This window comes from Semicossyphus pulcher, unplaced genomic scaffold (assembly GCF_022749685.1).
Source record: "Semicossyphus pulcher isolate SPU_LCO1_2020_fin unplaced genomic scaffold, fSemPul1.0.p SCAF_15, whole genome shotgun sequence".
In the NCBI taxonomy this organism is placed as follows: domain Eukaryota; kingdom Metazoa; phylum Chordata; class Actinopteri; order Labriformes; family Labridae; genus Semicossyphus; species Semicossyphus pulcher.
The window spans coordinates 29,055,053-29,068,407 of record NW_027211659.1 but is presented as its reverse complement, the minus strand read 5'-3'; the positions used below and the strand labels follow the sequence as shown (position 1 = coordinate 29,068,407).

Below are 13,355 nucleotides of genomic sequence, written 5' to 3'. Positions count from 1 at the left end.
TTCCTGATGTTAGAGAAGCTGTTTATGTCAGTAGAGCTGACAGATAATGGTGAATGGTGTAACTTTTTACTTGTCAGTTAAAGGAAGCTCATTTCTGTCCAGAAAAAACACACAGAATGAGTTAAGAGATACACATTTTTATTTTAAAGCATGGTATTAGAGATCTTGTAGTTTTGACTTTCTGTGCAAGTACTTAAAATGAAAAAGTAAGTCAAAAGTTTTTATTTTTTTATTGGGGTAAATGGACTTCCATGATAATCCAAGTTTCCTCTAAGTGGAACAAAGCTTTATTCTGAAAATTCTCTCTCAGCGCAGAAGAAGGTGATGATTTCCTAATAACTATTTTTTAATAGAAAACTGATCTCACAGAAGTTGGGTTCATCCCTTGCTTTTCAATGAGTCAGTTTTATCACAGCAGCATCTAGTGGATGGTAGAGGAACTGCAGCTGCACTTATTAACTGTGTCCCGATCCAGTGGCTGCACGCTTTGAAGGCCGTATTTGAAGGCCGATTGCGTCACAGTGGCGAGTCCAAGGCTGTCCCAATTCAAAGGCTCCTTCAGATGTGGCCGACAATTGCTTCCTCCGTTTCTCGGGCCGCGAAGGATCCATCGGGTGCATCCTTCATGGCCCAATGTATCCTGAGATGCGCCAATTCAAATGAGATGGCGGACTCTTACACGGCTAAAAGAATAAACTTTTAAATGTAAAAGTTTATGGTTTTAACTCATTCGACTAGCTGCCTTACACATGTTTACAAAAACAAAAGGGCCCTTAAAAATGGAGCATCCTCCATGGACCGCCTCCTTCAGACGCTGCAGCCCCTGGATTAGGACACAACTATTGACTATCATGCATAATTCCTTATATTAATGCTGTGTACTTTTCTCAATAAAGTACTGATAAAGAATCCTAACAACAATTGGTGTTGATAATAACAGGAGTAAAAGATATAAAAGAGTTGATCACTAATAGGCCCTAATTTAAACAACATTCATTCTTAATTTAAATGAACAGCTTCAGTCTGGTAATTTGGGGATTTCCCAATGATTTTTTGTACAAGGTTAACAAAATTATACATGTAATGATAATACAATTAACCAAAAATTATTTTGGTTTTAATAAACCCTTACAATAAGAAATATGGAAAGATCTGATTGATTTCTAACAGCAATTTTCAGTCTCCCTCATGTTTTTTGTATAAAGAAAGTAAGGAAATTGTAAAATGAAGGGAATTTTAACAACATATAGTTGGTAAAGTGAAGATTTTTGTTTTAGGTCTCAACATGTTTGATTAGTTTGAATTTCATTTTGTTGTCACTTTGAAAATGTTTTTCTGTAGAATTAAAGAAATAAAAGAGTTGTGTGTGTCTGTTCTCCTGTTTTTATTAAATGATTTAACCAGTTGAGTGTGTGTTAATAAGAAACTTTGATGTCAAACAAAACAATTCACAAAGTCAACCGGTAAGTGAAGGATATAAATTGAAAGAATAAGATATATAGATATATATATAATATATATATACGGTATGTTATGCTAGCAGCTGCATTAGTAGAGCAGGATCCTACTGAGAGTTCCTTTAGTTTCTGTGTGGTTCCACTTTCATCCTGTAGTTAAAATTTATATATTCACAAGTCTATCTTAAGCTAACTACGATAAGCAATGAGTTTAGTGGTCAGAAAATAACTTTAATCCAGCTAGTTAGCTACAGTTGTGATTTATTACTCGTCATGTAGGCTACTCATGGTTAAGCTAGCACATAAAAGTTAGCTTACACTTAGCGTTGGTTGTTTTTTTCACTCCGCCGCACCCCGCACGTTACTCCGTGATTCGGTCACGCGCATTTCCTACAGGGCAAATGGCGGGGAGGAAGTCGAGCATTAGTTTCCACCTGTTATTCTTCCATAGCTTGAGTCTTCATGGCTATTTTTGTGACCTTTCAAGTGTCTTCTTTCTGCCTGGTATGATACGGTGTTCAACCGAAACAAAAGTACGTTCGAATCCAAAATTTCTACAGCCTGTATCGCTCGTCCGCACTCATTGCTCTTTCCCTCCGCTGCGCTAGCTAGCGCCGCCTGTGGACATAATGGATTTTATTATTATGGGAGGATAAAAAGCAAACAGGTTGAAAATGGCACATACTGGATAACAGACAACAATATCTTAATAGACTTGTTCCTTATGGTCGATGTTGTGAAATAATGTGACCAAATAATCACGGCGTAACCTTTTATGTACACATTATGAGCTAGCTGACCAGCAATGGCTTATGCTAGTGTTAGCTGCGGTGGCCGACAGGCAACCGAGTCAAGAGTGAACAGACGAACTGACAGGTGAGAACTACCGATTAAACACAGTAAAAGTACTCAAGTAGTATCAGTTTTAAGCTTTAAGTAGTTCACAGTAAAAGTACTGCAGTATTCTCTCTACATGTAGTTAAAGTATAACAGTAAAAGTACTGCAGTATTCTCTCTACATGTAGTTAAAGTATCACAGTAAAAGTACTGCAGTATTCTCTCTACATGTAGTTAAAGTATCACAGTAAAAGTACTGCAGTATTCTCTCTACATGTAGTTAAAGTATCACAGTAAAAGTACTGCAGTGTTCTGGTTCGTAGTAGTAAACATGTAAATCTCAGTATCTCTGCTCCTCTCTGTGTTGTCATGATGTCTCTGCAAGCTGCTGACGGCTCTCTTTGATTGACAGGAACAGCTCCACTATCTGAGCAGTGATCTGATTGGCCGGTCTGGGGTCATGACACAGGTCCAGAGGAAAGCCCCTGCCCCATCATATGCATGCTGGGAAACCTCAGCAGGTGAGTCAATCAGAGCTGGGCCCCCATTTGTGAGCGGTGATAAAACAGTTCATGTGGCAGCAGAAGATGATGAACAGACTGAATTCACAAGTTGACTCAAAAGGTTTTACTAACACTGAGAATAATTCATGAGCATTCATGTGCTCATCTCTTGGTGCCATTTCTCTTGGTGGGAAGTCGTTCATCAAACTTCAGTGTGTCCATAAAATTGTACGTCATAATGTGGAAACAACATGGATGCTAATAAAGATGTGTTGTATCGCTCAGAAAGGATCTGGGTCAGTCTACAAGGGCAGCAACCAAACGTTACCACCTTTTATAACATTACAAATTAAATGAGAGTAAAAAAACATAAACCAACCGAGTATGAATGAATTACCTTTTTAAGAATAAAGGCCACATTTAGAACCATCCACCTTATTTCCAAATAATACAAAGTCAAGTTTGTCAACTGGGCACATTGTCTCAGACTTTTCTGTTTGTTGTTCCAACTCATTCAAAAGCTCAATTGTCTGATTATTTCTGACATCACATGAATGCAACATCAAGTGTTCAGTCAGTGATGGGAACAATGGCCCCATGAAGAGCAATGTTTTGGCTTCTTCCCTCTCCTGGAGCCTTTTTAAAAATCCTTTTTCCTGTCTCTTTGCGGTGTTTTGGGACTTGTCTTGTCTTGTGATTGGCTGGTTCTCACCGTAAACATAAAACACACGGCGTGGAAGTCTTCTTGTCCTTCTTCTTCCAGTGTTAATTGAGTGGGAATGAGACATTTTATCTACGCTCAGAAATACTATCAAATCATGACCTGTAGGTCAGGACATCTGAGAAGCATTATCATTCAGTTTGTCACACTTGACCTCCATAAAGAGTTCGCAGGTTCTGTGATTTGAAACGTTTTGCTTCTACAAGGTTATTTTAGTAGTTTTAATAGAACATAAAGACAGCAGAGTGACCCTGCAGATTAAAGTGCCGTTATACGTTATAAATTGTTAATTGACCCAACAAAGAAAACATAAAGATCAAAACGTTCCCTTTAAAGCACTTTTTGTTTTAATGACCTCACTGAAACGAAAACACTAAAACAGGTACAGTGATTTATCTTCATGTTGTGTTTTTACCGATAAATCTTCTGGTATTGAAAAAAAAGCCAATTTTCCATCACAGTCCAGAATCTCAAAGATATTCAGTTTATTTTCACAGCAAACCAAAACAGTATTTTCATTTTAAAACTTGAGACTTTCTGTCAAACGTATTGTCTTTATTTTCTGTGTGTATCAACTGAGTGTAAAAGCAACACGAATAAATAAAGAGTTCCTGCTCTCCTGGTGAGCTTATGGATGAGTTCCCAACAGTTTAATTAATAATCAATTAATCAGGAAAATGAAAGAAATAAAATCAATACTAAACATGTTTGAGATTTGTATCCTCCTCAGTCTTTGCTAACATCTCTCTCTGTGTCTCTTGTTAGGTAAAGCGGCTGACAGGTGTGGTGAGTTGCATAAAATGGCTCCCCCGTCTTCCCATGATTCCCTGCTTCTCCGTGCCTGGCTGACCAATGGCAGAGCCTGCCTGGTGTGATGTCACAGCGGTATAAAGCCCCCCGCCGCCCTGCTCTCTCCTCTGAGCAGAGTCAGCGTTCCCGGCCTGGATGCCTCGGCTGGAGGGACTGCTGTCAGGAGGAAAAACAAAACTACACGCTGTGACGGCCTGTAGTTTTGTTTTTTTCTGTGGGGTTCCTTCAAGGCTCAGCTGTTCTCCTTTTGGATTTCTCTCTGAACTTTCTGGATAAAGAGACTTTTGATTTCTGCAGACAGCCCTCTGGGCAGCCCGGGCATCCTTGTGCACACAAGTAAGTGTCTTTAAGTTTTCACGTGTTGTGATTGACGAGCAGCAGCTGACTGACACTTTAACAGCAGGACGTCTGTCTGCTCACAGACCAAACTCCATTCAGTTTTCTGTCACTTTTCACACAGTGACACATTGTAGGCTTTTTGGTGCTTTTCATGTTGAAGGTTATAACGGGACGTCCCAGAATAGACCTGATAGCATCAGACTGGACTCTCAGCTGGGCGGCTGATGGCTTTTTAAGGGAATCAGCAGCAGGGCTATCAGTTGCTCCTCCAGCTATGTGCCACATGGTGCCTGTCAATCAAACTGAGGTGTGGTGGAGGGGGGGGCTGTTATTTTTAGTGCTGGTGTCCTGTGTTAGATAAACCCCCCTGGTTACATTACACAGAGCTGCGAGTGGAGGAAGTGTCTGACTGACTAGTGAGGCTTTTATTTTGGAGGAGGGTGAGCAGCTGTTGGCCTGTCCTTAGAGTTTGTTATTTTTAGCTTTCATGTGAGGCTGGTGGGACTCGGGCTGATCTGCAGCATTAACAGAATAACGTTCTGTGATGTGTCGGTGGTTTGATTCTGCAGCTTTATCATTTTATTTTGAAGGAGAAGAGCTTGTGTGTGTCTGCTCATCCTGATCCCTCATCATGTTTTTAAATGTGTCCAGATTTATGAGTTGTTTGAGGCGCCCAGAAAAGATTTGCTCTAGAATTTAAAATGTCTTCTGTGCAGATCAAACCCCTCAGACTGAGAGAAACTCTGAACAATGTGAATATGATGCTGGTTATTAAAGCTGATTCATGTGTGATCATCTGATAACATCAGGTTTCACTGTGCATGTCATGTTCCTGCAGAGCCGCGTGTTCACTGGAACATAAAGAAAATGTGACACAGTATTTTTTAAAAAGCTCTGCAAAGAGAAGCAACGAAGATTCAACAGGTTTTAAAAATAAATGAAATCAATTTAAATTTATTAGAAAGATGAAATAAAAATGAATGAAAAGCAAGAAAATGACAAAAAACAATGTTACAGTCAAAACAATGATTGAAACGAGTAGCTGTCTTTTATTTTAGCTCCGGCCTCTTTTATAATGTGTGTACATTATCAAACTAACATATATTGATATTCGATCATTATTACCTCATTAATGTTGGAGCTGTATGTTACTGTTGTAGCTGCTGCAGGTGGAGCTGTGTTTATCTACAGAAAGTTAAATGTAGTGCAGGAAACAGTAATAATATGTAGTGCAGCATGTTTGTGTTATCAACATGTTGACTGATAAACATCTTAATAACCTGAGATGTTCAGAGTCACAGTGTTTCCCTCCGTCACTTCATTAACCCGACGTTGAGTCATCAGATCCAGTTTAGCTGTAACAGGATCAGACCTGTGCTGCGTTCAGGGACTCGACTAAGTCTGAGGTCACTGCTGCAGACTCTCCTCATTCTGTAACGCTTCAGCAGCACGTCCTCCGCCTCCTCGCAGTCAGCTGTGTCTGAGATTCAAAGGTTAATGAAGTCAAACCAAGATTAGATCACGTGCACAAACCAGACCCATAACTTCAAACTACTGTTTGATATTATCAGGTGTTTAATCTTTGATGATGTGTTTTGTTTTTTCTTTAGAACAATCCTTAAAATAATCCTGATTTTAACCCTTAAAAACATTCAACACCTGAAATGTTAATCAGCGTTAATCAACAGCATTCTGAAGGAGCCTCTGAACAACATTTAAAAACCCTTTCATTAGTAAATTAAGCTGATTTCTGGGTCACATGACCTTTCCTTCACAACGTTACACATTTAATGAATCCATCAGTTTAAAGGGGTTTAAGTACACAAGATTTGAGTCAATGTTCACCAAGACACCCTTGGTTGTGAATCAGCAGGTGTTTGAGTGGATAATAAGATGTTAAAGTAATTTGTCTTTAAATTGTCTTAAAGTTTAAAGGAAACTATTTTAATCAATGAGCAAATGAACATTTCTGATATTAACAGCAAAACTATTTCACCTCTTGTAATATTAAGAATAGTGAGTGAGAAGAAACACAAGTTATATGGGCGGCTGTGGCTCAGTGTAGAGTGGGTCGTCTCTCAGGCAGAAGGTTGGCGGTTCGATCCCTGACTGCTATAGTCACATGTCAAAGCGTCCTTGGGCAAGACCCTGAACCCCAAACTGCTCCATCCGGTGTGTGGGCATAGATCTGATTGGAGAGCGGCACTTAGGCCTCCTCCATCAGTGTGTGAATGAGTGTGTGAATGGGTGAATGTGACATGTGGTGTAAAAGCAGCTGTGAGTGGTCAGGAGACTACAAAAGAGACGTGTAAGTACAGTCCATTTACCGCACGGGGTGCATGTGTCTTTGTTCTCTGTTATTTTTTCAGTTCAAAGTCAGAATGCGTCTCAGGACTGTGGAGTTTGTGGGCTTGTTGTGACGTTCAGATCCGACCAATCAGAGAAGCTTTTATTACTTTAATAACAGGAGGTGATAGTGAGACACACCTCTCAGGTCAGCGTGAAGCAGCTGTTTGTTTCTGCAGCTGTTCAAAAGGTGACACAAACTCTCTCCTGGACGCTTTACCCAAGCAGGCTAAAGCAGGGCCAAGCAGGGCCAAGCAGGCTAAAGCAGGGCCAAGCAGGGCCAATTAAGTGTCATGTGAGCCAAATCAAGGTCCAACTAGAGACAGCTGGAACCAAAAACTACAGTTAAATGCCAACCTGGATGAATCCAAGCCAGCCAGGTCCAGTTCAGGCCAAATGGTTCCAAGTAGGTCAAAACAGAGCCAATCAGAGCAAAGTGATAAATAACCAGGGCCAATGAAGTCTTATCTGAGCCAAATCCAGGGCCAACTACAACTGGAGCCAACACCTACAGTTAAAGGCCAACCTGGTCCAGTCAAGGCCAAACGGTTCCAAGCAGGTGAATACAGGGCCAAACGTCTCTCACAGATACAGAAGATATAAAAGTAAGCCGGTGTGACCAGGACACGTTGACGAGCTGACAGTTACAGTTAAATATTTTCACCTCCAGGTGTCGACCTTCCTGTCAGCTCGGAGCTTCTGATTTGTCCTCTGATCCAAACTGTTGAATTTAGCTGAAACAAACATTCTATGGATCCATCAGTCAAACAGCAAATAAACAAACATCACTTTTACAAACACGAATAGCAAACATTCACTGGTTCCAGTCTCATCAATATTAATATTTAAAGTCACTTTTTGGTTGTTAACAGGAAGTCTTTTAATGTTTGACAAACCAAACCAACCACTAACGCGTCGCTAAAGGTGAACATTTTGTTTCTCTGTGTCTCCTGAGGCAGGAACAGGAAGTCGTTCAGTTCTTGAATATTTGTGGCAGAAAATGTTTTATTGTCCAATGGATGAATCAGCGTTTGGTTTTTGGTAAAGTTTGACAGTTAGACTCTGCAGGGCGTTTACTCGTGTTGGGCTCTAACTTGTTTTAGTTCACAACAAGAAGGAGGACAGTAAAGAATAAAGTAAAGACGTTTCTGTGTCTGAGTGGTTTCACCACAGTGGTTCGATTCCCGTCGAGGATCTTTGTTGCAGCTTCTTTTCTCTGTGTCTCTACCGTCCACTGATGGAGGTAAAACCTGAGAGGACAGTTGAACAGAGTTTTGTTGTGACAGTGAAGAGATGCTGTTTGATATAATGACGTCAGCTCTGCAGAGGTTCAGACACTGAGACCGTTTCTGACTCAACTTGTGTTTGATGAAACTCGAGCCTTTGCTTAACAGCTGGAACACATGAAGTCAAAATATTATTAACAGGAACTTTGAACAAAAAAGATGGTTTTGTTTTTTATTTTCAGTTTGATTGAAACATGAATCTCTTCCTTCTTTAAAGAGTCACAAACTGTGAGAGTTATAAAAACACATTAAAGTGAAACAAGGTGAGTCTGCACCGACTGAACCTGAGCTGAGACACCTCCAGGTCCACCCGACACTGAGCTGTGACAGAGCGTTCCCGTCAGGTGAACAGGTGTGTTAATCTGCTCTCAGCTCTGTTCAGGATCAGTCGGGGGTTTATCAGTCAGACCCCGCGGAGCCTGGACCCCCTCCAGGGACACGGCTCCTAAAAATACACCAGGAGGGGATCAAACCACCGATCACAGGCGCAGAGTGTCTGTCAGCGGGTCAGAAAACATGAGGCACAGCAGGCATGTTCAGATAAAAGCTGACTGCAGATACAGAGGTTTCCACTAATATCACTTTACTAACATATTACATGAGACATGTATACATATTACATTTTCTAAAAGAACATAAAGAATCAAAACCACAAAGTATCTGAAGTTGGTTCCAGTTCTTAAAACGTTTGACAACAAAAGTTTAATTGCAGTTCATGTTAAATGTAATGTGCTCACAAGCAGCGTCAAAGAATAACACCTGGAGGGTTACGATGACACATCAGTGCCAAGGTGTGTCTTTAACACAAAGTCACGATGTTTCTATTCCAGCGTGACCTTTCAACTCACTGTCAGCTCTCTTTTTGACTTTAAAAATCACCTAACTGCATTTGGTCAAATATTATATATATATATTTCACAGTCAGACGTCACTGCCTGTGTCCGTGTTGATGACACTACTGTTTTAAAACACAACGTTGTTCATGAGACTAAATCAAAACTGGATGTTGTTTGATGTTAGTGTTGATATGATGATGGTGTTTCTCAGTACCTGCTATAGAAACTAAACTATTCTTATATTTGAAATAAGAAGTTGGTCAAATGTTCATAAAATATGTTTGTCCAATAAAATACAGTCAAGCTGTTTAAAAACACTCTCGCGTCTCTGCTGGTTGATAGTTCTGCTGCTGATGTGAATCGAGGGAGCTGATTGGAGTCTCAGCCTGATAAATGACACACTTGGAATGCATTGTGGGTAATGTAGGCTGCTGGTAATCTGTTGCTTCTGCTGCTTGGGTTTGATTGTTTTCCTTTAACTGTCGTTCTGAACATGTTGTAGATGTTTGAGGACTCGTTAAAGTGCTGATCGATCTAATCAGAGGAGTCAGTGAGGTGATTGATCTGATCAGACGCTTCCTGTTTTTCACATTTTAGTTTCTACCAAAAGGTTTTAAGATTCGACACCTGGCCCCAAAATCCCAGAAGTGAATTCATTCCAGATATTTAAAATAGATTTTTAAATAATTATATGTTTTTGTCTTCATGTTCAAACGTAAATTGTTGTGGTGTCGTTGGTAGGATGGAAACTGGAGTTACATTTATAATTCGTCTTCCTGCTCTGCTGAGTAAACAGCTGTCTTTGCTTCTTCCATGGTGATTGTGTAGTTCTCAGGATGCTCCTGAGTCCAGCTGACTGTGTTTTTTTACAATAACAAAATGATGCAACAGGGTGCATATCTGACCGTGTGTTGTGTTTGTTTGTTTGTCTGCAGGGTGCCGACCAACATGTCAACACAGGCGCCGACGTTCACACAGCCGCTTCAGAGCGTCGTGGCACTAGAGGGTAGTGCCGCGACGTTCGAGGCTCAAGTTAGTGGTAAGAAAGCTTTCTGACTGAACTCACAGAACTATAAAACTCTGTGAAGTTTACTGTGCTGTTAGTGTTGTGATAATAATTTCATTTACATATGAGCTGAATACAAGTCAAAGAAATTCTTTAATCATAAAGTTTAGTTTGTTTTTTGTTGCAGGAACTTTTTGTTCTCTTTGTTTTCTTCATGTTCAGAGTTGGATGAAAAGATGGCGTACGTTAGCTCAAACACTGGCTGCAGGGGGGAAATTGCTAGCAGTTGTAGCCACAAGACAGCTAGCATAATGAATGTTAGGTGTCGTATTTATTGCCAACCTTTGTAATGCTACCTCCAGTTAAATTTCGCTAGCTACCTGTGCTGTTTCGTTGTACTGTCATGTTATGGTATTACCAACCAGCTAGCCTATTTTATGACGTGGTAGCTGTTAGTAGCCTAGCTTAGCACACAGACTTTAAGCAACAGGAAACTGATAGCCTAGCTCGGGCTGCAGAGAAAGAAATTGATCTTCAGATGAGCATGTTGTAACTTGTTAGCTGTAATTCTCTTGCAACCGACGTTGCTAATAGTTTAGAGATAGGTCAAAGTAAGAGCCGGAATACATTGAAACTTCAAAATATAAATATTCTTGCTAGCTAAAGTTAGCCTAAATTACCGTGTTGATATCAAAAGCATGGCCTTTTTTTATAGTTTCCATTGACCGGCTATCAGAATAGCTTTGAATCAGGAAGTCAGGAGGGGCTTGTCATAAATATTGATTGGCATCCACAGAGACCAGTAATGCTAATGTGAGAACATTCAAACAACATAAAAGTACCTGCCAGCTTGCTCTGTTCTTCACGCAGGAGGGACATTAAAATATGACAAAGCATTTCAGTCGACACTAAATTAGTTGAAACCATTGTTGGGCCAGATACCAGCATGTAGGTGACGACGAGCAAAGGACATATGTGATTAACAAAACATGATGATGTCACGCAAACTTCAAATACTCAAGCTAATCCTGCTCACAGTCTCACCAGGATGTTAATGAAGTTTTTGTGTCTTAAAAAGGCTCAATGTTGAAATGCTTCTCACATTGTCCTATTTTGATGAAGCTAGGCTAAGACTTTACCTCCCCTCTTTGTGCTAAGCTAGGCTAAACATGTCCTGGATCTATTTCTGTATGTGACACAGAGAGGTGAAACAAATATCCATCCTCTCATCTGACTGTGGGAAGAAAATATCCTGCTAAATGTTGAAGCAGCAGGTCGTGTTCTCTGACAGCGGGCCGCTCCGGTTCTCCTCTCCTCCGCAGGTTCTCCAGTTCCTGAGGTGAGCTGGTTTCGTGATGGCCAGGTTCTTTCCGCCGCCGCTCTGCCCGGCGTGCAGATCTCGTTCAGCGACGGCCGCGCTGTTCTGAGGATCCCCGCTGTGACCGCCGCACACAGCGGAAGATTTTCTGTCAGAGCAACCAACGGAGCTGGACAAGCCACGAGCACCGCTGAACTCCTGGTTACAGGTGAGACACCGGGCGGGTTAAATGGGCACAGGAAGAGGGCCCGAGGGTTCAAGGTGCTCCTCAGACAAAGCTGATAGTTCTGATTTTGTGCTCTTTAAAAAGGCCGATTGAAACATGTTTGTGATTGTCCGTGGGCGCCTCAGTCTGAGTCTATATTTATCCTGCTCTCAGCAGAGGGGCGTGGCCCGTCACTTAATCCAGTAATAAAACCGATATAGATGCAGCTGTTGGAGCATAGCTTTCCTTAAGAGGAATCTGAAGCTTATTAAATGATTAACAACTTGAACCTGTGGAGATCTCATGTCTGAGTCCTCGGACAAGAGGTCAAAGGTCAGAGTCGTATTCATCTTTATATCTTACTGGGTCTGTTTTTCTGATTAACCGATGTTAAAGATAATCTGAAAACAGCTCCCGCACCTTTGAGTTAGTTTTTTCCTTATTGGATGTTGAGTTAAATGTTCTCAGGTGAAGGCTTTCATGACTGTGTATCAAACCAGACTAATGAGCTGTATTTTCTGTCTGTTGCAGCGGAGACGGCGCCTCCAAACTTCCTCCAGAGACTGCAGAGCTCCACAGTTAGACAGGGCAGCCAGGTGAGGCTGGACGTCCGTGTGACAGGAATCCCAACACCTGTGGTGAAGTTCTTCAGAGAGGGAGCCGAGATCCAGAGCTCAGCCGACTTCAGGATCCTTCAGGAAGGAGACCTGTACAGTCTGCTGATCGCTGAGGCCTTCCCAGAGGATTCTGGGACATATTCTGTGACCGCCACCAACAGCAGCGGACGGGCCACCTCCACCGCTGAGCTGCTGGTTCAGGGTGAGGCCCTCAGACAATCAGCACTACCACAATCATCATATCAGCTGTAAGGCATTAAAGTGAACCTGTGTGACCCTGACTGATGTTCTGTAACTGTGTTTGCAGGTGAGGAAGCTGTACCTGTGAAGAAAACTAAGACTATCGTGTCCACATCCCAGATGGCTGCTTCTCAGACCAGAGTGCAGAAGGTGAGACTCAAACGACATCCTGGGTCTGTGACAGGAAGCAGCTTCGCTCAACTTTAACCTTTAAAATCTGACACTGAAATAAAAGTGTTCCTGTAACGTGATGTCTTTTGTTGTTTGCATCTTGGATTTGTTTCCTTCTGTTTTGATTCACTTGATTTGAACAGAAACATTTGAAGCCTGTTACAGACATGTGGCTCATCCTGTGATTCTCCCTCTTCAGAAGGTGGAGGCGAGTTTCCAGGCCACCACCATGATGGAGATGCACGTAGAAGGAGGAATGATGACTCAGCAGTTGGCTCACAAAACCCCCCCGCGGGTTCCCCCAAAACCCACCTCCAAGTCCCCCACGTCCTATATTTCCAAGGTGGCAGGAGGACGCCAGCAGTCACCTTCACCTGTCAGACACGTGAAGGGGCCGACGCCCACACCTGTCAGGTACGACCACTGAGTCAGAAGCCTCAAGAGAAAGCAGTGTGATCCATTGTGACTGTAAGAAGTGAAACAAGATAAGATCCTTATGACGATCATAGAATCAATGAATATCACTGCATGATGACGACAATCATTTCAGACAGCTGATGCACGATGACGGCGGCCCATGACAATCACCACAGAGTCAGTGTAGATAGATCGTGACCTCAAACACATCCAATGGCAGCGCAGGATAGTTTCCCCTCCTGATAA

At 41.7% G+C, this 13,355-nt stretch overlaps 1 protein-coding gene across 1 annotated transcript in view; it reads left to right on the top strand.

The window, feature by feature from the left end:
- Positions 1-4,591: 4,591 nt before the first annotated feature.
- The window catches only part of LOC138591994 (titin-like), a 191,914-nt gene continuing 183,150 nt past the window's right edge, over positions 4,592-13,355 (top strand). Inside the window, exons 1-6 of the mRNA XM_069662570.1 lie at positions 4,592-4,664; positions 10,071-10,174; positions 11,464-11,667; positions 12,196-12,483; positions 12,589-12,671; positions 12,892-13,106. Coding sequence (XP_069518671.1) covers positions 10,084-10,174; positions 11,464-11,667; positions 12,196-12,483; positions 12,589-12,671; positions 12,892-13,106 — 881 coding nt within the window. The 5' untranslated portion in view covers positions 4,592-4,664; positions 10,071-10,083. The remainder of the gene's footprint in view (positions 4,665-10,070; positions 10,175-11,463; positions 11,668-12,195; positions 12,484-12,588; positions 12,672-12,891; positions 13,107-13,355) is intronic.